The sequence below is a fragment of the Biomphalaria glabrata genome, chromosome 6, assembly GCF_947242115.1.
Source record: "Biomphalaria glabrata chromosome 6, xgBioGlab47.1, whole genome shotgun sequence".
NCBI classification, from domain to species: domain Eukaryota; kingdom Metazoa; phylum Mollusca; class Gastropoda; family Planorbidae; genus Biomphalaria; species Biomphalaria glabrata.
In genome coordinates this window covers 41,363,632-41,389,872 of record NC_074716.1, presented here as the reverse complement: position 1 = coordinate 41,389,872, position 26,241 = coordinate 41,363,632, and the positions used below count along the sequence as shown (strand labels likewise).

General features: G+C 32.6%; 1 protein-coding gene and 1 long non-coding RNA gene across 4 annotated transcripts; one reads left to right on the top strand and one right to left on the bottom strand.

The window, feature by feature from the left end:
• Window positions 1-565: 565 nt before the first annotated feature.
• Window positions 566-25,582, bottom strand: LOC106073442 (mediator of RNA polymerase II transcription subunit 14-like). Of its 3 annotated transcripts, none has more exons than XM_013233997.2 (40): window positions 25,473-25,582; window positions 22,952-23,136; window positions 21,638-21,664; window positions 21,423-21,528; window positions 21,057-21,151; window positions 20,878-20,956; window positions 20,623-20,752; window positions 20,477-20,517; window positions 20,036-20,123; window positions 19,701-19,729; window positions 19,530-19,608; window positions 19,294-19,337; window positions 17,249-17,337; window positions 16,556-16,596; window positions 15,980-16,092; window positions 15,802-15,870; window positions 15,540-15,579; window positions 15,116-15,241; window positions 14,907-14,985; window positions 14,256-14,415; window positions 13,457-13,652; window positions 12,953-12,996; window positions 12,558-12,689; window positions 12,074-12,150; window positions 11,852-11,963; window positions 11,420-11,468; window positions 11,192-11,329; window positions 10,750-10,841; window positions 10,451-10,600; window positions 9,642-9,716; window positions 9,100-9,176; window positions 8,549-8,666; window positions 8,174-8,431; window positions 7,426-7,606; window positions 6,350-6,544; window positions 5,940-6,154; window positions 4,830-4,953; window positions 4,007-4,176; window positions 3,132-3,251; window positions 566-2,476 (listed from the first exon to the last, which is right to left on the bottom strand). In XM_013233997.2, the coding sequence occupies exons 2-40, from the start codon at window positions 23,095-23,097 to the stop codon at window positions 2,216-2,218; spliced, it is 4,365 nt and encodes a 1,454-aa protein (XP_013089451.2). In that variant the 5' UTR covers window positions 23,098-23,136; window positions 25,473-25,582; the 3' UTR covers window positions 566-2,215. The 3 variants fall into 3 exon arrangements, with proteins under 3 accessions (XP_013089451.2, XP_013089449.2, XP_013089450.2); XM_013233995.2 differs by having other exon boundaries at window positions 25,421-25,518; XM_013233996.2 differs by lacking the exon at window positions 25,473-25,582 and adding an exon at window positions 25,143-25,412.
• Window positions 5,490-12,553, top strand: LOC129926814 (uncharacterized). The gene is made up of 3 exons (XR_008778560.1): window positions 5,490-5,624; window positions 6,644-6,723; window positions 12,472-12,553. It is a non-coding gene; the product is annotated as an uncharacterized LOC129926814 (long non-coding RNA).
• Window positions 25,583-26,241: the final 659 nt, after the last annotated feature.

Below are 26,241 nucleotides of genomic sequence, written 5' to 3'. Positions count from 1 at the left end.
TTCTAGATTTTGAAATCTTTATAGATTTGTTTCAAATAAGAAATATTCAAACAATCTGTTATCAATTGAGCCATAAGATCTTTCCGAAAGAAATAGGCTCGAGGAGTGGGTCTTTCGGAATGTGACTCTTTTCAACTGCTTGTTGTGACAGATAGCTCTAATCACCTTTTAGTCAATTAATATATGTGCTGAAATGAAATAACAAAATAATATATTACTTTTGTAACATACAAATGAAAAATTAACAAAGGTACCGGTCATACAAAATGAATAAATATCAACCTGTGCATTTGGCTAGTTTTGGACTCAAATGTTATCAAATAAGCTATAAAATAATCTACTTAACACTACTGTTTTAGATCAAGTTCCACCACTGAATTCAAGCCTAAATATTATCTCAAAGTCTAACTCTAAATCCGTGCCAAGATTTGTTTTTCGAGACCCGGATGACCTTCTAAATCTAACTAGTGAATTATAGGCCTAACTACCTCCTATACAATTATCATTACTTCGTATAGGGCAGTCAACATTTAAAATCTTACCAAAAACAACAACAAAAAACAGATCAAGTAATAAAAAGACATTTTGTTCATTTATTGATACTATAAATAAGATTACACACAATACAAAAGAAGTGAACTTCTTGCTTTTTAACTATGAACCTAATATTTCTAAAGCTATTTATGTACAACTCAAGTCCTAAGTGAAGTGAACTTCACTCTAGTCTCAACAAAGAGACTTGCAACTTAATCAAATACAACAGTTGAATATAAAAACAAATGCCAAAAATAAAAATGTTTTAAAACAATCAGGTGCATACAAAAACAATATTTAAATTAAAATGTGTTGATGCACTTTAATATATCAGTTGTAAACACAATTACAAAATGTCTGATATATTATAGTAAATGCAGCATATTAGGGTTGCTAAAATATGACTTGATTTGAAATTTTAATTTTGTAATTTTTTTAAAACTTTTATTTAGAAATACATTTGAAAAGTTTTGATTGATGACAAGCTACATGTATTATCACAATGTAATTTTCTTGATATCCTCATGCAAAGACTATCAATCATATGGTAAACACCCTTGCCCTTCAAGTCCTAGAGTGGTTGGTTATATGTTTGCCTGCTTCTAGGTCATATAGTAAACATACATATAGAAAACTGGTGTTTAAAGGTCATATAATAAGCATATATATATAAAGATAACTCTTGGTACATGTATGTTGACCAGCTTTCACTGCCATAAAGGAGAGTGCTCACAACACAGGCGTTGTAGACTAGGATTTTGGTCGCTGTGGTCAATTTACCATTTTCCCAGACGCGCTTGGAGAGTTTTGCCAAGAGCACAGATTGAATAGTTTCCACTTGCGCTGCCTGAGACGCATAATGGGCATCTCTTGGAGGGACCATGTCTCCAATCAGGAAGTTTTGAGATTGGCCAATATGAACAGCATGTATGCTCTCCTGACACAAAGAAGATTACGCTGGCTCGGACATGTCACCTGCATGCCAGATGGTAGAATCCCGAAAGATATCTTATATGCTGAGCTTGTGGAAGGAGTCAGGCCCAAGGGCAGCCCAAGACTAACATATAGAGATGTCTGCAAGCGAGACATGAGAGCCTCAGGCATCAGCGAAAGTATGTGGGAAAACATAGCCAAAGACCGGAGTGCATGGAGACAGACTGTGCGTGCTAGGACAACCCTTGCTGAGAACAAAAGAATTGAAGTGGCTTTAATCAAGAGGGAAAAAAAGAAAGCTGCCCTGTCTGCTAGCCCTAAATCAGAGGCATACACATGTACGAATTGTGGCAAAGTCTGCCGTTCTAGAATTGGCTTGATTAGCCACACCAGATTCTGCCCCGTCTCAAGATTAAGCCAAAACCAGTGACTCATTTGGGCGCATCCATTGCCTTTCGAGACAAAAGGAGCCATATATAAAGATAACTGCTGCACTTAAGTGACAAAAATAGGGCGTTTAGATATGGTCCAAATGTCCTTTGTTTTTACTTAAATCCAGCCAAGTTTTCTCTATGTATGTTTATTGTATTTTCAATACAGTTGTCCCCCCCCCCTTTTCACTGCAGTAAATCTTTTTATGATTCTAGGTCAACATTAATGTTAAATTAATTCTTTTAAAGCATAATTTTTTTTTTCTTTTACTAAATTTAACATGCCAACTTAATATCCCATAAAGTTGTGAGTTGACTCAGACTGGGACCACAAGGTTAGTTAGAAGCTCCTTGACTGCAGGCAGTATGGCACACTCATTGCTGTGATTTTGCTGCTGGTAGTGGTCAGCAAACCTGTTGAGCATGGTGCTGACTGCTTGCAGGGATGGGGTGTTGTTCATCTGGGGGATTTTCTGCTCCACCCTGGTCAGCTTATTGGTCTGCATTTCATACAGGAGAGGCACTACAAAGGACTGCTCACTGGGCCCTACAGTCAAACCGATCCTTGTCAGCTGGAGCTGTAGACATAGACAAGCACAATATAAGTATTATGTCAGCTGGAGCTGTAGACATAGACAAGCACAATATAAGTATTATGTCAGCTGGAGCTGTAGACATAGACAAGCACAATATAAGTATTATGTCAGCTGGAGCTGTAGACATAGACAAGCACAATATAAGTATTATGTCAGCTGGAGCTGTAGACATAGACAAGCACAATATAAGTATTATGTCAGCTAGAGCTGTAGACATAGACACAATATAAGTATTAAGTATAAGTATTAAGTGAAAGTTTATGCTACCAGCTAACTACTTAATAAATTTTGTATACTTTATAAAACAAAAAACATCAGAGCAGGCAGTGTTCACTTATTTCTGTGGTTTGAACAAAAACACATATTTTCATTGTTAATTAATCAAAGTAAATAATGTTTTAAAATAGTTTTTAATTATGAATTATGCAGCTTAGCTAAACACAGATAAAACAGGGCTACAGTGACTGAAAATCTGCAATTTACTCAAGTTAATATAAATTTAGTCTATAAAGCCATCGGGAAAATCTACTATTATGGGATTGGTCAGATCTTTTCCTAAATTACAGTTGACAGTGTGAACTTCATTCAAAATACAAAAACAGATTTTTAAAGCCAATGCTAGCATTGTTTGACTTACCATAAATATCATTTTAGTTTTCACCACAAATGCTGGGACACCAACAGGTGAAATAAAGTGCAGTGAAGGGGGAATGGTCAAACACCACTGGACTGTCCACTTCATGGATCTGTCAGGGATCTAGAGAGAAGAAAAAATGTAGTTAATACAACTATAAATGTGTACAACTAAAAACACTTTTTGAAAAAGAGAACTGATTGGGTGAAAATAATAAAAGGGTTTTGAGAAAACATGGAACTAGCAAACAGAATAAGTTATGGAAGTAAATGACTTGGTTAGTATACAAGTGAAAATAGAAGCAAGCTACTCTAAGAGCAGAAAAGTGAATAATATTGATGTATGTGAATGCAAGTACTAATTAAGTTTAAGGAAGTAACATTCTTCTTCTTCTTCTTCTAGCCAGCTTTTTGCTGCAGAGCTGTCAGCTCTTTTGCAGACATTGCCAAGGAAAAATAGTGTGCTGTTCTCTTCAGTTGTTCAGCACTGTTGTACAGGGTGTTGGTTATGTTGGGCTGTAGTGGAAGTAGGGTCTGCCTAAGGTGGATTAGGAAGGGGCATTCAAAGAGGACGTGGTTTACGGTTTCATAAGGGTGGGCGCAGTGTCTATGAAGGGGTAGGTTTGTTGGAATTTATTAAGATGTTAATTTAACAGAGGTATGTGTCCTGTTCTTATTCAGAAGAAGGAATTAACAAAAAAATGTTTTATTCATTCATTTCATTTTAATAATTCATTTACATAAATACTCTTTGGAGATTAGAAAAAAAAAAAAACAGCATGAGTTACCAGCTTTGACAAATCTATTATGTGAGCCAAAATTTTTTTTTTCAGTGTGTTTCTACTCATTAAGTTTGAATTGCTATATTAATTGTCTTACCAATTCCAACTTCATGATTTGTATACAGTCTTTCAGGATTCTGCAGGGAGCTGAAATGATTCTACCAACTGCTGTTAAGGCATTCAATCTATATGGAGGACAGAAGACTTTTAAGTCAAAGAATTTCTCCAGAATCTGAAGTTCTTCAGGCATCCACTTGTCTTGATGTTCTGACCAGCATGAAAATAAACAGGACAAGAAAAAATTTGTTTAAACAAATTGTCAAAAATGTTTTGTTTTATTAAATGCACTTGTATCACTGTTCTAGTTATTAATCATGTTTTGTTTTATTAAATACACTTGTATCACTGTTCTAGTTTTTATTAATCAATTTGTTAATTGAATGTAAATTATAATGCTGTTCTTCTCTCTACCAATCTGCTAGTTGATTTTTTGACTTTGACTAAAACCTAGGTACCTGATTTGATCAATTTGATTTAACTTTTTGATGCTCTAGGCTCCTCAACATTAAAATCAATTACTGCTTGATTTTTGCAAAGAAATTAATCCAGATGCAAGTCTGATGGCTGCATGTTTTTTTTTTGTTTTTTTTTAAATCCTATATAAATATGGCATTACAAAATAAAAAACAACTTATTTCTCTAAGGCTGGCTAATTAAAAAATAAGAGTTTTGGTTAGTTGAAAGGTAGATAATCTTATAATAAATGTTACAATTTTAAGAGCTTAAACTCTATTTACACTGTCTTAAAAAATGTACACAATCTTTGAGAATCTCCAACTAAGCAAATCACTCAGGCTGAAGAAAGATGCTCTATAATCTGATAATATTAACTTAAAGCATTGAGTAAAAAACTTACTGACCTGGCACTGGTGAAATTTTCATGTGTAAAGACTGGGAGGTGGTGGTGTTGAGAGACAATCTGTACTGCAGGGTGTCTACTTTAAAACAAAGAACACCTGGCTCAGTGCTGGGAATAAACTGCATCTGTGACAGAGACCAAGTCAAGCTTTCTGTATTTTTACTTTCTAACTTCTCATAAAAAACTTCTAACCAGTTATATCAAACTTCATTTCTTTTTTAAAGTATTTGACAATGTTGATATAGCCAGCCATAGGTGGGTCAACATGCCAAGCCAATTTCTGTAAGTTGCTTAATGCATATATGCAAATATATTCTAAGCACAAATTTAAAAAAAAAAAAAAAGTTATGTTATGTAACTGGCTGAAATGATACTGGTTTAAAATTTTTAAATTATGATCATCCTTGTTGGTATTTGAAACTTAATGACTCAAAGGTTTGATACTATATAAGCATGCCGGTAACTGTAAAATGATTTCTGTTACCCAGATTGCTTACCCTCATGTTGATCTAACACTTGAGTGAAACTAGTGTGAACAAATAGTTTCTTTCTATAGTTAACATATAATAGTTAACATGTAATTTTTTTTAATGCACAAATTGTAAGACAACTTTCTTTGTGGATAATAAAGATTATTATTATTATTATTATACAGAATGTTTTGAGTGTCAACAGAGTTCTGCCAAAGTATGGTAGATGAGAGACTGGACGAATACAGATTGTTTTAAGTGTTAATGGAGTTCTGCCCAAGTATAGATGCTGAGAAGAAAGCTCTGTGTCAACAGTGGACTATTTGGTATGTTGGTGTTCATTTTCATTGGGTCAATTAACATCATTACATCTAATAACCCACTTTCCTTGAGCAGTTTGCCCTAAGAGCGCAACTTTCATGTTTATAACATGCTCAGTGCGCTATGGTCCAATCTCTTTTGTGTACCAGTTGAGGGGTTGGGGGAGAAATGGGTATCTGAGAAAAGGTTTCCATGCACTATACAAAAGTAATTTTTAAAAAAATAAATAAATTGGTTGATCTCTAAGCCCACAACAGAAGGATGACAACTTCAACCTGTTCTAGCAAGTATTAAATTCGATTAAAATTATGTAAGCCTACCATTGACTCAGTGTTGACAAGTCGACTGAAGTGTTTCTTCATAATAATGCATGCAAAGAATCTTTCTAGTGGAGAAGCTGGCGAGTGCTGGACTGAACCCTGTTGTGGGTCAGGGGTTGGTGTCAGCAGATTGTCAAAGCCTTTGTGAGATAGAATTGTTGGGATGGCCGCAGCCCATGCCCTCTGGGGGAGCATACGGGGTTGCATGTTGACAACTAAAGAAAGATTTTAAAACTCTTTTTAAACTGCAAGCTCATAAAACTAAAATAAGAATTTTCGTTAACAAAAAAAAAAAAAAAAAAAAAAATTTAATAATTTAAAAAGAAATAAGTATATTCTATTTTAAGATTGTAATCAAACTTTCAAAAAATGTGTGTCAAAATAACAGCTATATGTTAGGAATGAATTACCTCCTGGTTTGTGATCTCCATCTTTGTGCATCTGTGGTGAATGAAGGGCAGGATGACCTGGTGAGTGAACTGCATGCTGGGACATGGGAGAAGGATCTTGAACTGAAGGCGAACCAACCCAGCCACCTCTCACTGCTCCAGGTGAAGGCATGGCCAAACTAGACACAGGAAACGGGGACCCACCATCCACTATGCCTTATATTTGAAAGCAGAAAAAGAGGTGTTGAAATGATAACGATTATTAAACAAAGTAGGTCACTACATTTATGTCATGCTTTATATTTCAAATTCCAGACAGAAGTTACCAAACAGAGAAGTTACAAGAGATTAGTTTCCTCTGTAAAGATTTTACAAGGCACTAAATAATGATAATAGTAAGTCCATTGTTCTCACAAGACTTTTAAATCCTTACAACTAGTGAAATCGAGATGAAGTGTATCATTGGCCCACTATTTACAAAAAGTGGTATGTGATATGTGGCTAAAACAACGCTCATCATCTGCCGTTTACTTTCCACCTTGAAACAACAATACTCTTTGAAATTAAAACCTAAGTCTCCACCAAGATTCTAGACTAGGAAATCAAGCTAGGGAAGCACAGTGCTCAACCACCAAGTTACTTTATCATAAAGTAATTAGGTTGTTTTTTTTTTTAAATACAAATCACAATATTAGCAAAGAGTAATTCTAGTTACATGTTTATATACAAATATACAAAACTATATCTTTAGTGTAATACTTGTAATGTTAGACACACATATGCCAACTATTTTTTAAAAATATCCTCTCATTTATACTAAGTGAAATAGATAGGGGAAGAGCAACATAAGATTATACTTTACTATACTCTTTCAAATTACTAATCCAGAACTTCGACATACAGGTATTACTAAGCTAGAACTCTCTAAGTTAAATTATAATGACTAAATAAAAAAAAAGCATTACATGAAGGTTCATTAGAACTTAGCTTTGAATAAATTGTTTGTTAGACATTTCACATTTCCTTAATCTTAAAATTCTCACATAATCCTTTGACATGTTAAATTATCAAAACTATTCTGAAAAAAAAAAACTGACCACTCATGAAAGATGTGACTGGGGACTGCATGTGTAGGCCAACCATAGACTGTGGTGATGGAACAGGTGCAAATGGTCCAGGTGATGGCACATGAAGCTGCGGATTTCCCGGAGAGTTGGCAGTCAGTAGAGTACCTGGAGATGGTGTCCCCATCAGTGTTGTCGATGGAGATGGATTAACCTAAAAGAGAGATTAGTTTTTTAAAGTGGCATGTTCAGCTGTTTGTGTACAAAGATGTTTACATAAATATTGATGGAAAGGGATACACACATATACAATTAAAGGGGGACAGTCTTTAAATGACTTTGAAATTTGTTAGACTCCTTCACTGAGACCAATTTTGATGAACACCTTATATTTGATAGAGAAAGTAATAGCAGAGTTGCTGTGCTGGTCACTTGACGCTCACAATAATAGTGGGCACATAAAATGGTGAGCTTTTTATCTCTACTTAATAATCTTTAAGGGGATAAAGCACTTGGCTTCTGATCTGAGGGTCTTGGGTTCAAATCCTGGTGAGTAGTGGTCATCAAAAAAATATATATCATCTGCCTCCATGGGTATACCTTTTTATAATATCTTAGATCTCAAAAGAATTTGTTTAATAAAGTTGAAATCTGATTGTCAAAGTGTCAAAGTATTCATCTCAAGAATTAGATTTTAAAAAATCTTTAGTTGGCAATAAAACAAGTGTAATAGATAAACAATTTAAGAAATTTCTCAATGTCAAAATGCTTCATTGATTACCCCTGCTAGAAGTCTGGCATTTCCTGGGGATGCTGGTGTATGTGGATTGGATGGTGGTGTCATTGGACTGTGGAATCTGAAGCTTTCTTGTCTAGCCTGAGGTTGGGTGGGACGTGGCAGGGGGGAGCCAGTACTCTGCTGTGATGAGAATATCTCTGATGGGTCAAGTGGGGATGGGGGGTTGTCATCAGCGGTGGCAGACTGACGTCTTCCAAGCCCCATAGTCACTCCTTCATCCACAAACATGGAAAGGAAAGCCTGAAAAAAAAAAAACTTCAATTAAAAAACAAAAGCTAAAAAACTTTTTGAAAAATAAAAAATATGTCACTATAAGTGATTACTAACATTAAAATATAAACCACTTCATGAACAAACCTTCAGTCCAGCAGTAGGCTGCAACCCTTCAATAGGTTTAGATGTGTCGAAAAGGCTACATGCTCCGTCTTTTACAGCTACAGTTTTGTTGCCTCGGAAATGCACATCAATGCAATTACTGTACAGAACAGAAAATGTGAAAACTAAAAAATACTGAGAGATGGGGTAAGAAATAATCTTCCAATTACTTCAAATTTTATATAATGTTCCAATTACTTCAAATTTTATATAATGTTCCAATTACTTCAAATTTTATGTAATGTTCCAATTACTTCAAATTTTATATAATGTTCCAATTACTTCAAATTTTATAAGAAGTAGTTTGCTTGGATAAATTAAGATATTTTAATATACAACTTTTAAATCCTAAAGATACCTAGGTTATAAACTTAGATCTGAAAGCTAGATTTTAAACTGAGAGATAGGTTTTATGCACATCTTTATCAAAGTTCCATATGTGTTAAATCAATTGACTCAATATAACATGGTTTGACACAAAACAAGCAAAAAATAAAATAAACCTAAAGTAAAAGTAAATTGACAAAACATACCTGCTCCTACAGACTAGTCTGACATGAGAACTTGACTGTGGGATAATTGTGAAGTTCTGAATGTGTTGCCGGGTGTTCTGTCAATGACACATGGAATTAGTTCATTGAATGCATTAGAATTGTATTTTGTCATTACAGGAACATTTCAAATCATTTTCTTTCTATTTTGAAATAACCAACTTTGAAATTAGAAATAAAAAACAACAGAGGTTCCAATTTTTTTAAAATTTAAAAAATACATTTGAGATCATATTTACACTGTCAGAGCACAATTCCTTGAAAATAAAACTGGAATATGTGGTTTGTGATTGGATAATATAAATATTATAAAATGATGATAACGCATATTATACAATTGATCATACTTTTTGTACTAGATACTGGAGAATAAAGAGCCAATGCAAATATTTTAATCAAACTGCTTATCTAAAAGAAATCCCTAAATTAAAAACAAAAAAGTAACTTAAAGGTTTCCTTTTAGGTCTATGCACAAGCAAGATTCTAGTGCAAACAACACTTATTCAATTGACTAATGTACTTACTGTTGAAGCTCCAAGCACAGCAGCAGATGGCAACTTAGAAATGGACATCATAGGAGTCCAGGTATCATGCAGGGTCTAGAAAAGAAATCAAAGCTTAGAGTTACGTTTCCAATTCCTAGTTTCATTTTACCCTATACACTACAGTTAAACTTGTTTCAACAGCAGACAATTGTAGATAGTAATGTTCAGTCAGACAGCTGCTACAGTTCAGTCAGACAGCTGCAACAGTTCAATCCTACAGCTGCTACTTTACTTCTTTGCTAAAACATTTAAACCTCATTATACCATTTTGACAAAATGCAGCCTAAAATTAATCAAAGAATCTAATCACTTAATGCTCAAGTTTTCTAGTATTTGTCAAACTTATAGCTGTTATTAGCATATTTTTGCAGTAATTGTCAAACTGTAATAGAAGCCTTTAGGGGCTCAGCAAACACAAGAACATAAAAAGTGAGCCCAGGAATGTGAGAGGATAAAATCAATACCACTCTTCCAGCATCACATCTGATAAACATCTGCCCTTACTTCTCTGGATTCTAATGTTAAGTGCCCAATGTCAATTAAATGATAAATGATCAAGTCTTTTGTACCCAGTGTTATGTTCCCCAGACCTCTATATACAACATCAGTGAGGTTGATAATCTGACCTTGTCCATGAACTAATTAATTTTATAAACTGTAATATTTCAACATAGTTATATATACAAGAGAGGCTAAAAAAAAAAGAAGGTAATATTTGCAAGGACCATGAAAACAATAATACTAATCAAGGGTCAATAAACCAAACAATAATATTATGTGGCACTGACCTGACTGAGCTGGGATAAACTGCAGTGAAGATTAAATTCTTCTGTCAGTTGAAGCAACAAAGGAATGTGAGGATTGGCAGACGCTGAGGGCAGACGTGTGCCCAAAGTCAACTCAAACCTTCTAGTAGCTGGCTTCCATTTTACACTCAGCTGCAGAGAACAAACAAAAGAAAAGATTTCAAGTCTGAAACAAAATTGTTGGCTTTAAAAATTCATTTCATAAATTAAGAGTTGACAATGACACACTTGAAGTCTCCAAAGTTACAAAAAGGGACAAATTAAGACAGAGAATCACTAACCAGACTGCACATATTGGGTCCATAAGCTAGAGTGAGTTTCTTGTAGTTATAGGACTGCACCTCAACAATACTGGCCAGGCTTGTACGACCCACTAAAAGAAACAAAAAACAAGGTCATCGTCAGGAAAAAGTAAGATCAAGATATACTAACTGATCACATAAACCCAAGATATATCATGATTATAATCAAAAGCCTCTGGCATTTTTAATTTCCAGACTCTAAGACAATGTCTTAAACAAATAGCAAAAAATATAAAATATAGAGTGTAACAAAGAACAAATTTAATTACATTCTTTTAATAATGGAAATAATTAACCAAAACATAGTTTCACAAGAACTAATAATAATGATGTTTAATCAGTTCAATAGAATTTATTAATATGTTCACCTAAACTGTATTTGTCATTAAAGTGTATGAATCAAAGATAAAGTTAGACCTACTGTTGTAACTGTCTGCAAATCTATGTACAGCACCATATAGGTAAGCTATAGATGTCCATTCATCAATTAAGTCTGACACAGTCTTCTGAATATTGTCTCCGTTCATGTCTAGGGCATAACAAACTCGTTGACTTTGACCTTCAAACATAAAAACAAAACATTTTGAATACAATTTCCTAGCATGTGACAGTTCACTGTACTAAATAAAAGGTTAATGTGGTAACTCACCAGACTCTTTGATATGAATACTGGGCAATGGAGATCTGTTGAAAATAAACTGTTGAAAGAAAAGGAAAATGAGTAGAAGACTTCATGAGCCCTGACAAATTGCACAATGTACAAACACACAACCAGAAGAATATCTAGTTTGGCTGAATAGTTTAATGGATGTAATACATTCAATGAAACCTTAGATTAAAATTGAGAAATTGTATTTCATTAAAAAATAGTTAAATCAGCATTTTTACAGAATGAAAATTATTTTACTCCACCCACTAAAAAATAGAAAATGTATAAACATTTTTAAAAAAATTAGGCACCAGCTGGTAAAAGGCTCTATAAGTTGCCTATGACCTTTCTCTGTGGAGAGAGCTTACCACCCTATGCACCAAGTCTAAGTAAGATAAGAATAACAAAGACTCTGAAAGTTACACAACTGACCTCTAATATCCACAATCTTGATTGTCTGTTCTGAATTCTAAACTTACACTGTAGAAGTTGTTTTCTAAGTCCATCATTGACTTCTTCGGGTAAGCCCAAGACCTCTGGGAAACTGTCATAACAAAAAAGATTGTATCAAGTCTTTGAAGAAACTTATTTCACTCTTGACATGCACAAAAAAAAAAAGATATAATTTTATGGCAACTCTAGCTTTAGGCTCACTATAAAATTCCCAATGAGAGACAAGTTCCTGTAGCATCCAGCGTCCCACCATCATGGCTGATACCTTGTTTGGAGAGCTAGAATAGAAATAATAAAGATTTTAAAGATTAAGCCTTCTAGCTTCTGATTAAAGGCAGTGACAAGTAAGGAAACATTTAAAAACTAAGCCTTGCAACTAATAATAAAGACATTATAAAAATAAGACAGCCATTGCTTATGAAAAGTTCCATTTGAGTTAATAAACTAAATTTAATTATACTAAATTATTCATTTAAAATACTATCCATGAAAAATAATATTGTTGAGTTTAAAGGTAAAAAAAAAACAAAAACATTTGCTGCTAATTCATGCATGCAACTTTTATTAAAATAAATGTACAAATTGTTTTTGTTTTATAGATATCTTTGATTCCAATGTCAAAAGTTATCTACAGGGGAAGCAATGTATTTCTGAAATGCTGATTAACATCAAAAAGTCAACAGACCTCCTCTCCCAGGAACACAAATGGCATCTTCTCTTCACACCTGGCCAGAAGGTAGGCCAGCTCACTGACAAAGTAGGGAGAGCCCTTCATCTTCTTGGCATCAGGCTCATCAATGTCTTCTCCTAAAAATATCTGTGAAAACATTGTAGTTTGAAATCATATAACTTGTGAAATGTTTAAAAAACAGGCAGGATTGTCAACTTGCTCATATAAAAACAAGAACATATTAGCTGGACAAATGTGAAAGTTAAACACTATGTACAGAAGTCAAAGAGGTCCCATAAAATATGCTTATAACTTTAAAAAAAAACAAACAAAAACTTGGTAAGCAACCAATTGTAGTACAGTTCTAACATAGGGAGAGAGTCCAGGGATTCAGGAATCTTTTTACAAACCTTTCGTTTTCTTGTCAGACTGTCCATGGTTAGCGGTATCCCATCTGTAAGGTAATAAGATTATATTAAACAAAGCCCTTGTATAAATGACATTTTAAAATTCATTCTCACTGTTACTCAACTAAATTAGATTTTGTCTATTCATTTTCTATAGGATAACAAGTAGGACACCAGATTTTAAAAAAAAAGCAATAATTGGACATGTTTCCCTAAGTCCATATATTAACCATAATTATTGTTAGAAAATAAAATGTTTGCTAGGAAATTTAAAATGTTTGGACAATATTTCATGGATGAATTTTTTTTTTTTTTTGTTTACAGAGATTAGCTTTACAAACTATAATATTACTTTTGAATAGGTCGCCAATTTAAGAGGATTATAAAAGACAAATGCTATCCCCATTATAAAATGTATCTCATGATATTTTGTTTACAACACACTTTTCATTGTTTCTACATTATGTCTCAGCATTTTGGAGAAATAGCGTGTGGGATTAAACTCACCAAATATTTTACAAAACTGGCTGTGAGCCATAGAGTATGTATCAATTGGAGTGAGTTGGCCAGCTTTCATGAATGCCTTGACTGGGGCCTCATCGCCAATGTCATCTTCCAGCCCATCAGCAGTGCACTGAGTGGTCTCTAACATGTAATAGTTGACCTCAACCTTCCTGTGTTCACTTTCTTTCACCTCCACAACCTGCAAAGGCATTCACACAAAGATATTTTTAGATCAAAATAATCTGAACTATTATTGGTCTTTGTCAGAAGATTTAAAGCAAAACTAAATTTAAAGTGTTAGGAAAATAAATTTTAAAAACTTTTTTTTTTGTCGGGTTTGTTAAAATTCTAAAATGTTAATAATATTTCAATTGTTGTTTTTATTTGAGAAAAGAGTCCTTGTTATTACAACAAACTTCTAATAAGAATCAATAAAGCAGTTTTAATCTTACATTGATGAAACATCAACTTCAATAGTTTGCACAGTTGTGATGAGGATATTGAAGACAAAAATTCTAAACTCAAGACTTATACTGACCATATAACATATACTGACCACATAACATATACAGAACACATAACATCATAACATATTGACCAAATAACATATGCTGACCAAATAACATATACTGAACACATAACATCATAACATACTGACAGCATAACATATTGACCAAATAACATACTGACCACATAACATATACTGAACACATAACATCATAACATATACTGACTGCATAACATATTGACTAAATAACATATACTGACCAAATAACATACAGAATACATAACATATACTGACCACATAATAGCCTTGCTGCTTGGGAACTCTGACATAAAGTCTGGTGGCAGCTAGTTTGTTCAGGGTATGCTCAGTGGCATTGATCAGTGGTAGAGTTGGTCTGCAGTGAGCGGTCATCAGCTGCACACACTTCTCACATCTCTGTAATACTAACTGAACCCTAGGAAAGCAATACCACACTCAGGATTAATAGGCCAATTTGTTTTTCTAAGTTCCAACATTTGTAGCATTGTGATAAACAAGATTATGTCCCCTGTTTGTAATGAATGGAGGCATGGTGGCTGAGTATCAGGTTTGAATCCTAGTGAAGACTGGGATTTTTTTATTTCGGGATCTTTGGGCGCTTCTGAGTCCACCCTGCTCTAATGGTATCTGACATTAGTTGGGGAAATTAAAGGTGGTAGGTCGTTGTGCTGGCCACATGACACCCTTGTAAACCGTAGGCCACATAAACAGATGACTTTTACATCATCTGCCCTAAAGATTACAAGGTCTGAAAGGGAACTTGTAATGAAAGCATTGTGATAAACAAGATTATGTCCCCTGTTTGTAATGAAAGTCTATCAAAATGTAAGTAATTCAAAGTAAATTGTTCTTATTTTTTAGAAAGACATGTACAAAGAAATATCAAGTAAAACTTGAGTCAATTACTTTAGCTTCATGAGCAGTTTCTCCAAACCTCTGTGTTCCCCATTCAAACTGTCTTCAATACCTTGAACTGCTGAACGATCTGAAAAATAAAAAGTTATAATCTTTGTCTATTTGTTGTGGCAATCATAATTTTTTATCAAATGTATATTTTAAAAATAAACTACTATATAATAAAACAATAATTTCAAAAAAAAAAAATTAAATCTTACCACATGAAGGCACTGAGGCCATATATGCTCCAGTCTGAACATCTATTGAAATTCTGAGGACTTCTGATGTCATGCATGGATTGAGAACACTAACATGAAGGGCAACAGGCATGTCTCTGACTTCACCTGAAGACATTTTTAATATTAATTATTGTAAATTAAAACAATTCATTAAATTACAGAAACAAAAGAAATATATTAACAGCCAATATGTAATTTTTTGGATTCATTTATTGGAAGTCAACTGCAATGGAAATTTTTTTTTTTACATATATAAACAACACAAATAAAATAAACAAACAAGCTTGTTACATAATATCCCATCAGCAACACACTAATTGGAAAGATGTATACAGGTATGCCAAAAAACTTAAAAACTTTTTTTCAAATATACTTGAAATGAAAACAAACAATACAAACTTACATTTGCCGTCAATCAGTTTTTGAAGCTCTCTAGCTAACTCCTGGATAATAAATAGGAAAAAAATATTTAAATATTTGTTGTTGTTTTTTAAAATAAAAGTTGCTTTCAGATAGTGCTTTCATTTTCACATATCACAATAATAAGAATCATTATTTAAAAAGATGCAGTATATGAAAGCCAGAAGATTTTCTGATGCTACCTAAAAAAAAAATATGTAATTTTATTAAATGAAACAATTTTACATCAAGAAGGGACAACAAACCTTCAGCTTTGAGTGAGTCCTAACTTCAATGGTGTGCATCAACAATTTCTCAATAGACAAATGGTCACTCTGTATTTAGTCACAAATAAAAAAAAATTAAATTAGTTACTTCATGCACATAAATTTCAACACTTCTTAACCCTATTCTCCACTTGAATAACCTCATTATAGCTCTGACCTTGATAGCCAGCCCAACTTTTCGACTTTCAGCGGTAGACATTGGTGGGGTGTGTGAGATCTGGAGAGGCTTACCCTCATCTTCCTCATTTACATGTACACTCAGCTTGTGGACTGAAATAAAAAAAAAGGTTCATATGCAATTTATTTCTATAATATATATATATATAGCTATTAATGCTTACAGACACTAGAAAGCCTAAGATTTTAAAGCCAACATTAAAAGCCATCAAGAAAAAAAAAGGAAATGTGAAATCCTTGCCTATGATGCCACAAATACTTTGTATTTTTCCAGATATATGAATGGCATATGAATTGCATATGAATGACATATGCTAACAACCCTTCTCAGAAAATCTAGGCTAAGCTGATAGCTCTTAAGAACTGTATATATTAGTCCACAACATGGCAGGAATGATGAGCAGTTAACTGTTGCTAACGAACATTCTAGCCTAGTCAGATGAAGGCCATTTCTTTTCTACATGTTTTAAAAAAACCAATTGGGCAATTTTGAATGTTGCCTGAACATTAAAAGTTTAACAGAAAAGTATCAATAAAGAGCAGACAATCTACTTACTTGGAAAATGTTCAAGATTATCCTTCTTCTTCTGTTGGTCCCTAAAATGGGAAAAGTAGCAATGGAGAGAAGGTAAATGTTAGTGACAAATATTGATGTACTTCATTAGAAGTAAGATAAAAGTACTAGTTTATGTACTTGATCCATACATGACTTCTTTAAGGAGAGGAAAAATTAAGAGGAAGTTAGAGCATTGGTTACAGAGCAGGCCATCTGCAATTTTAACATGGATACATACTAATATACTATGAAAATCTAGTGGTTTTTGTTTTTGTAGCTAGCTAAGAATCTAAAACTGTCAAGAATCTTGTATGGTTTCTTTTAGGCTTAAAACAAATTATAAGGAACTTAAAAAAAAATAAATATCTTCCTTATATGGGTAATTGTTAAGGATGGATTTTATCAAATGCATTTATTTGCATAAACTGGAAGTTGGTAGGGTTTACTAATGTGTTGATGATTTTTTTCTCTTACCCATTGGACCCCGTTCCTTGTCTGAAAGAGAATGTTTCCCTATGTGCTAGTCCTAGCAATATGTATATAAAGATAATGAGTTCCTTTCTTTGTCTTTGGAAGCGAAAAATAATCAAAAAATAAAAAAGTCTATAAAACCATATCAATATGATTATTTTACAAAGGTATCAAGCAAATGCAAAGCAAGCAATAAAAAACATCCAAGGGTTAAAAAGCTACCTCCAATAAGAAATGGAGAGTGACTTGCTGAGGGAGTATTCCACAATAGATATACTGTCTCTTAGTCTATCCAACATTAGTCTTTGGGCCTGTGGAAAGAACAAGGTAGGCAAGTCAAAATGTTTTAGTCTAATATGTGATTGTTAACTTGTGTAGCCTGTTAGTTTATTTTTTAATATTAATCATTTCTGCACTGTTAAAAAATAAATATATGTTTAATTTCTATTATTATAAAATAACATAAGTTCAAGTAAACACAGACATCTTTCTTCTACAGATATAAATTGAACAAACAAGCAAAATATAAAAATAGTTTTTAAAAAAAGGCTTATCTAATAATTCATTGACAGATTGGTTAATTTTTAAAATTCATTCATGTTAGATACAATAAATAATTTGAGGCGCGGTGGCTGAGCGGTAAAGCGCTTGGCTTCCAAACCGGGAATATCGGGTTCGAATCCTAGTGAAGACTGGGATTTTTTATATTTTCGGGATCTTTGGGCGCCTCTGAGTCCACCCTGCTCTAAAGGGTACCTGACATTAATTGGAGAAAGTAAAGGCGGTTGGTCGTTGTGCTGGCCACATGACACCCTCATTATCCATATGCCACAGAAACAGATGACCTTTACATCATCTGCCCTATAGACCACAAGATCTGAAAAGGGAACTACTTTTTTTACTTTTACAATAAATAATTGTTTAAAGTTTTAACTTGATCCAAGAATGGGTGTGGGAGAAATATCATGTACAATTATCTAAGGGGAAAAAAAAACAATTAGCCATTTCTGAATACTGAAGAATTAATTTCCCTTGTCAGTTTCAAACAAAATAATTCATTACCAGTATTTCTTTTCTCTACTTCTTATATAATACAGACGTTACTTCAAAAAAGAAGATGATTACGTCCTATGCTTCATGCATTCAGTCATGCATATTAACCAATGACTTAAATTCAGCCAAGTCACTGGTTTTCCTGGCTAGCTCAGGCAACCCATTCCATGCTCTAATAGCACTAGGGAAAAAGGAGTGTTTGTACAAATTTGTCCTAGCATATGGGACGAGGAATGTGCCTTTATCTTTGTGTCTTTCAGAGTATTTTATTAAATTTTGTTTTTGTATTTGAAGATTATGGTTCAGTGTTTTATGTATGATTGATACTTTACTTTTGAGCCTTCTGTCCTGAAGGCTTTCTAAATTTAGTGATTTTACTAAAGGTGTTACTCTAGTCAAATGTGAATATTCGTTTGTTATGAATCTCACTGCTCTATTTTGTGTCTGTTCCAGTTTTTTAATGTTTTCTTGAGTTGAGGGTCCCAAACGGAGGATGCATATTCTATTATTGGCCTAACCAAGGTTAAATAACATTTTAGTTTTATGTTCTTATTTGATTTATAGAAATTTCTTTTAATAAATCCTAATGCTTTGTTTGATTTTTTTGTAGTTTCATCAATATGTGGATTCCATGACAGTTTTTCATTTATTATAACACCTAGGTATTTTGCGTTTTTAGTCTGTGTTACTGGTTTGCCATGAATAAGATAAGTGGAATTAATTTCTTTTAGTTTTTTTGTTACTCTTAACAACTGACATTTATCTGGGTGGAAAGACATGCTCCAATTTGATTCCCATTTCTGTAATTCATCTAATTCTCTTTGTAAAATATCTGTGTCCTGTGTTGTTTTTATTGTTCTATATATTATGCAATCGTCTGCAAATAATCTGACTTTTGTTCCTGAAGTAATGCAATTTGGTAAATCATTTATGTAAATTAAAAATTTAATTATTTAATTATTCATTTAATTGACTAACTGGTTAATTTTTAAAAATTGATTCACTTATTATCTTCACCAATGAATAAATGTGAAAAGCTTCAACTTGATCTGAGAATGGGTATGGGAGAAATAATGTGTTCAAACTTTTACCTGACAGAGTTAATATAAGCTTTGAAAAGACAGACACAATCCTGAAATGATTTTTAATAGCTCATGCATAGAAGCATTTTTTTTTCTGCAGCTATACACTAAACCTAGGTATCAGTAAATTACCTGAGAGTGTAGAACCTCCAACTGTAGAGACTGACAAAATGAATCTATAGAAATCATGTTAAAGGTTAATCAGCCTACTCTTAGCAAAATGTATAAATCTAAAAACTAAATTTGATTCATTGAACTTGCTGTCAAATCATTTATTTTTTTTTAAACAGTATTTAAGATCCTATATACAAGTAAATTCCAAATTCCAATCAGATTAGTTCTGAATGAAAACCAAATGAAAAGGATACGAAGCACTTTATACAAGTCATGTAACGGATGGTCAACATGTAGCAATCTGGACTGAACCAGCTCATGAATGTAATGCACCTGTTGGTAGAGAAATAACATTTTTTATTCATACAGAAAAAGGTCCTAATGCCATTAAATAACAAGGATTAAGACATTTATATTGAGCATACCTGCATTGAATGAACCAAGGACTTTCCATCTGAAGAGCAAATATAGAATTTTGTAGTTGGCAACAGTATGTAAAAAATTTGTACAAGCTCAAATAATTATACTACATAGGTACAATAATGAAAAAGCAAACAAGATACAGGGAGGGAAGAGTTTGTGGGTTTTTCACATGATAAATTCCTGTCATCTTATCAAACATTTATACATTTTGTTTAGTATTGAGCCGACAGGAAATTGAAATCTGAAGGCAAGGGATCGTAAAACTAGGTCATCATCAATACAGTATGAGATATTTTCATTCCATGCACACACACACACAAAATGTCTACACACTTACGTCCAGTTTCATGATCTTCAACCAAAAAACTGACATCCAGCAACCTCCAAGGAATGGTTGGACTATCTCCCATTAAAGTCAGTGTCACCTAAACACAAATACATTTTTTTTTAAATTGCTGATTCAGATAACACAATCTGTGACAAAATAAATAACTTAAATTTTAATGGCTAACAGCATTTTAGTAAGCCTTCAAATATAGCAACTTTTATCAGCAAAAATAAGAAACATAATAGCTCTTTATATTTATTTACAAACTGGTTTGATTCAAAATTTAATCAATTTGAGCAATGATATTTAAAAAACATGCCTATGTTCTTTCTTTCTTACTAAAGAAAATGCCTGCTGCTTGAATAATATGATGATATCATTAAAAACAGTTTTCATTACACAGTTTCTCTAAGATAAATTTAAAAAGATGTTACTATGTAAACTTCTTACCTCAAATTCTTGCTCAACAAAAAATTTCACTCTACCCTGATCTAAAACATAAAGCACAAAGTTAAAATTGTATGGAGATTGCTTACATATTTTATTGGTGTATTAGACAATGCCACATATTTAAGTCTGTAAAGACATAAAGTTACCAATTTTCAGCCTCCTCATTTGCTTTGGCAGCTCATTAGAGACCAGCCGGTACTGTATAACTTCATTTAGCCTCTGCAGTGTTTGCGTCTTCTCTTGTGGCGTAATGGGATCTGGAGGGATGATGCGTTCCTGTTAAACCAAAAATTTTGATTGCTTTTCTATTGTAGTGATTCAAGAAGAAATTATAGGTTCCATTTTTTTTTTAAATCTACTAACTATACACTAAGGATACAAATATTAAATAAGACAATTACCCGTATACAAGTTGGCAGTCTTGGATATGTTCCTGTTGTTAGAACATCTATAGCACATGGCAGGGAAAAACTAGGCAACCTGACAAATAGAAAACACAAAGTAGGCAAATGTCATACTTGTTTAACTTAACTTTTTAAACATCTTTTTAATAGGTCAACATGATTATTAAATGAAATACCTGGCAGAAGCTAAAGTTTCTTTAGCCATTTTGTGTAAGCTATCAGCTGTTTCCACAAAATACATGGACTGCTGTTCCAAGAAATTACAGATGTCCTAAGGATAAAATTGTTAAATTGTTATTAACAACGAAGAATATGTTGTTGTTTTTTTTTCTAAATGAAACACATCAAAACAATTTTAAGACATTAACTTGTATACATCTATATATTAGCACAATAACAATAATTTGTTTCATTTAAATGAAATCAAGTCATTCATTTTTCAACAAACTGGAAAATGTGTAATTAAAAAAAAAATAAAACAATAAAAGAACAGAAACTAGTTTTTATAATTCCAGTATCAAGATTGAATAAATTATATTCACCATGCACTTGTCTACTTTGGAAGCACTGTTGGCCCATTTCACTAGAGCTAAAAGTCGAACAAATAATTGACGAGTTCTGCTTGCAAACTGGAAAATCTCAATTTTTCTAAAGCATTAAAATATAAAAAAAAAGTTTTGAAAAATATACTTTAAAATGATCAGAAGCTTTTAAAAATGAAATATAATTTAAAAATAAATTTGTGAATGCTCCCTACCTCTCCATGTCTGACTTTCTTGGTAATCTGAAAGATATTAAAATTATTTTACATCATTAAAGCTAGGAAAGGAATTGACATATTTTGAAAAGTTAATCAACAGTCCTTTCACTTTCAACATTCAAAGTTTCAATATTTTCAATAAAAATAAAAAAGGAGTAACATTTTTACGTCAAGTACTAACATAAAGTAATAATTTGTATTATTAAAAGCTTGCTTAAGAATAAATTCTTCTAATCACTCTTTACTAACAAAAATAACCAGAGTAGCATCTTGCCAAATTGAATGGCTAACCAAATAATCTCAAAGTCAGAAATTTAGAAAATTTAGCGAGTTAAATATGTATTAAAAAAAATAAAGTTACCCCTTCAGACCCTGCAATCTATAGGGCAGATGATGTTAAGATCATCTGTTTCTTTGGCTAATAGTTAACAAGCAGATGTCATGTGGCCAGCACAACAACCAACTGCCTTTACTTTCACAAATTATTGTAAAGTCAGGTACCCATTAGAGTTGTGTGGACTCAGGGGTGCCCTAAAAATCCCATAATTCAAAATCCCAGTCTTCACCGAGATTTGAACCCAGGACCCCAGGCTTGGAAGCCAAGCGCTTAACCACTTAACCACCACGCTCCCAAGTTAATTAATTAATTATGTATACAAATGGAATAAATTAATAAATTTATTATAACAAAAAAAAAATTGTTTAAAAATGTATGTCTGGCAATAGTTATTAGAAAAATTTTAATAAAAAGGGCATAATGCTACTTATTCATTTGCTGATCTTATTATGAAACATCTGGAACTGACATGAATTTTTATCTTACCTCTCAATAAAATATGGTGTTATATATTTGCAATATAAGAGCAGAAATGACCCCAAATGGCTGCATACTATATATAAAGCTTAAGTACAAATGTTTATAGCACAATTAATAGACTTCATTTTTAAACTTGCCATTGTAAACACTTTATAAGAGCAATCTGCTATTTCTTTTTCCAAAAAATATGAAAAAAGTGCATGAATGCAAATTTGTATGTCAAAGTTCTAGAAACAAAATGAAATGTATGTATGAGTCTTTTTTTTTTAGTGGGTAGAGGTAAAAAAAATCATGGGCCATATGTTTACTACAAGAACATTATGATGAACAGGAAGCAATAAGACATGTTTATATAACAACATATTTAAAGTAAAATTAGGTAATGTTTTCATTCAAAACTTAACTTTCATTCTAGTGATACCCTCAGAAAGCATATTGGAACCATTTTTTAATCTACTGAATCAGTTTTGCAATATAACACATTATGTACTTACAGTTCTGATAAAATGATAAGTTCATGATGTGTCCTCTGTAGTGCGTAGTCTATGAGAGAGGACAATGAAATTGTGTTTCCAGATGATAGTGGAGGGGGTGCTACACCCATCATCATGCCACCCTGTGGGGTCATTTTTTGTTGCATTTAGAGCTATCCTAAACAGTTACTTCATCATCAGATAAACTAGAAGAGACAAACATAATGTCAATATATCATTTTATGACCTAATGTAATTAAAGGGAATTAATAATAGGCTATTTAAAAATTAATTTGAAAGATTATTGAATTTTTGCCCAATATTTTGGTTAAATCTTTGTGCTCTATTTCACTCTTCAATGCACAAGTCAGATGGGAGCTAGAAAGAGACAAATCAGAATTGTGGGTCAAGATTATTGGCTATGTAGATGACCAGATCATACAGGATGTCATTGAAAAGTAATTTATTTATTAAATGTAAAAAAAAACTATACAGGTCATCAAATGACTAACTAATGGTTAATAATTATGCAATAATCCAGAAAAGTCTTTTAAGGAGACTGTAAAAGAAAAGCAAAGCTAGCTATCTGGGTCTATGATCATTAGTTAATAGTCATTGGTGTATTTTATTCAGTAATTCTGAGAGTTTTATTTAACAGTAGCAGTATTTGTCATTCAAGCTACTCTGCTACTCTTTATATATAATATATATATATATAATTGAGTAATTTATGTTTTATATAAATATAATGAGAATTTGTTAATCGCTGGATAAATTATAAAATTAAATTATTGTATTAAATTAAGTTTCAAGATCTAGATCTATATAAACATTTCTTCAGTGTGTTTATATAGTATATTATATATAGACTTATAGAGGCACATCCAAATCTGTAAATGTTATGTTACTTTGAGAGACAAAAAATATCATTGATAGTGTGAACAACACAACTCTAAAACAAATTTGTGACACTTGATATAGATTATAAATAATATATTATATATAATAATGATTTTTTAAACTTGTAAATGCATTTTATTTCAATTACGATCACATTATAAATGATTAAATAGGTCTAAGACAACTAGGAGTTGGGTTAAAGTTATATAGCACTGTGTGACTGTACTGTAGCACTAGCAGTGCCGGCAGTGGTAGTGGCAGCAACACTGGCAACAGCAATATGATTCTATGAACTATGATCGCCAATTTGGGTTAATGAATAAAATCTTGGTTTTATAACCTCTCTCTTCAGTGACAGCAAGGCCCATGGTGGCCATGGGCTTAATTAAGCTTTAAAATTAAATCTAAATATAAAATATTTTATTTATATTATAATAGAGATCTAGATTCTACAACGATCTAGAAATTATTATAACTTTAGATTGGCTCTAGTCTCTAAGAGTCTACAGTCTAAATCAAACAAAAAAATAGACTTGTTCACAGATGTACGTAGACCCAAATAATGCTATTTAAAGTTAATCATCAACATTTTTCAAAATCAAAGCTTCTGGCAACCAATAAATTCCTGAGAAAGAAAGGATGGAACTTCTCTTTCAGGTCATAATTTGCTTGGAGATATATCTCTGAAGCTGAATCAGCTTTTGCACTAAATGGTAAGCAGTAAGCTTAAGGGTATTGAAAACTGGTTTCCTTTGAGGGTATTGAAAACTATTAAATTTCTTATTTAATAAGTAGATCTATCATCTATGAAACTCAATTCCAACTTTTTAACTTTTGACCTGGGGGGGGGGGGGGTGTCTTGCTGGCTGAGCCAGCGACAAGCTCTCTCCTCACTTGTTCCATGTCAAAACGCCACAAAAAAAATCATAACTTTCTTACTGTTAAACATAGTCATAATTTATACACCATTGGAAAGTTCTTTCAAAGTATTTTAATGAAGTACTAACGAAAAATTGTTTTTTCAAAGATTTTGTTTTTTTCGCCTCCCTAGATCTAATCTAGAAATTATCAATAGGCCAATAGCCTCAATAACCTTTAGATTTTAGATTGACTAGATGATCTATATTCTATAAATATATAAATATAATATTATTAATATATAAGTAAATAACTATATAGATTCTAATTCTATTCTAGTCTAACTACTACTCTAGAGTTAGAGTACTTAGACTTAGAGATCTAGTCTAGTCTAGAATAGTCTAGAATCTAGATAGATCTATTATAGATTATAGAATATTATAGATGTAGATACCTTGCTAACCCTAACCTTGCTTAAAAACAGACGTTTCTTCAACACAATTTTTTTATCTAGATTCTACGTTTATCATTAAATAAAATGATTATGATACAGACTAGTCCAGATAGTTATAGTTTATAGTTTATTTATCGATAATAGGTTGAGTTTAGGCTTAGTGTTCAATTAGACCTAGATTTTAAAATTTGCAAGTAAATTTCTTTAGATTTATAAATTTTTAGAACTAGATCTATATGGGGTAATTGTTAAGGATAACAAACAAATTCTTATGTTACCAAAGCTAGAGCTCTAGAGAAGTCTAAATAAAAAATTGTGCTTTTTATTTACTTTTAAAAGATCTACCGGATGTTTAGGTTTATCATTCTGCTTTTCTTTTTTTTTTTTTATTCGCCTTTTAACATTAATTTTAATTTGATTTTTAAAAATTTTTATAAGCTCTTTTTAAAACATTAGTAACTTAGATAAAGATTGTATATCTACTATGTATAGATCTAATAAGGAATGCAGTATTTCCAGTGGCTACGCAGCCACAGCCGCGACCTACATATTTTGCCACATTTAGCGCAGGTATAACCATTGTCGATTTATCTAGATTTTCTTTTCGTCTTTTACGTCTGTCCTCAGCAGCGAATTTTCTTATGGTCTTAAATGTGTATCCAGTAGCTATCAAATTCTATACGCGTAAACAAAGGTGTGTGTGTGTGGAGTGGGGTTAGTTTATGTGGAGTGGGGTTAGTTTAAAAAAAAATTCCAGAGGGCTCTTACATTTACCCCCCCCCCCAGACTCTTGGTTGTTTGAAATACATTTTTTTTTATATAAAAGGGTAGCAGGATAATGCACTGTAATAAGGCTATTGTCTTTGAGTCCGAAGATTAATGAGGAATACAGTATTTCTCGTGGCTGCGCAACCCAGCTGTGACCTGCATATTTTGCCACATCCAGGGCAAGCATAACCATGGTCCGCAGGTGGTCGATTTAGATTTTATTTTCGTCGTCTGCGTTTGTCCTCGGCAGCAGATTTTCCTTTGGTCTCAAATGTGTATCCCGCGGCCTTCGTGAGTGACCTCCAGCTGTCTCCTTCCGACGCCGCATGCA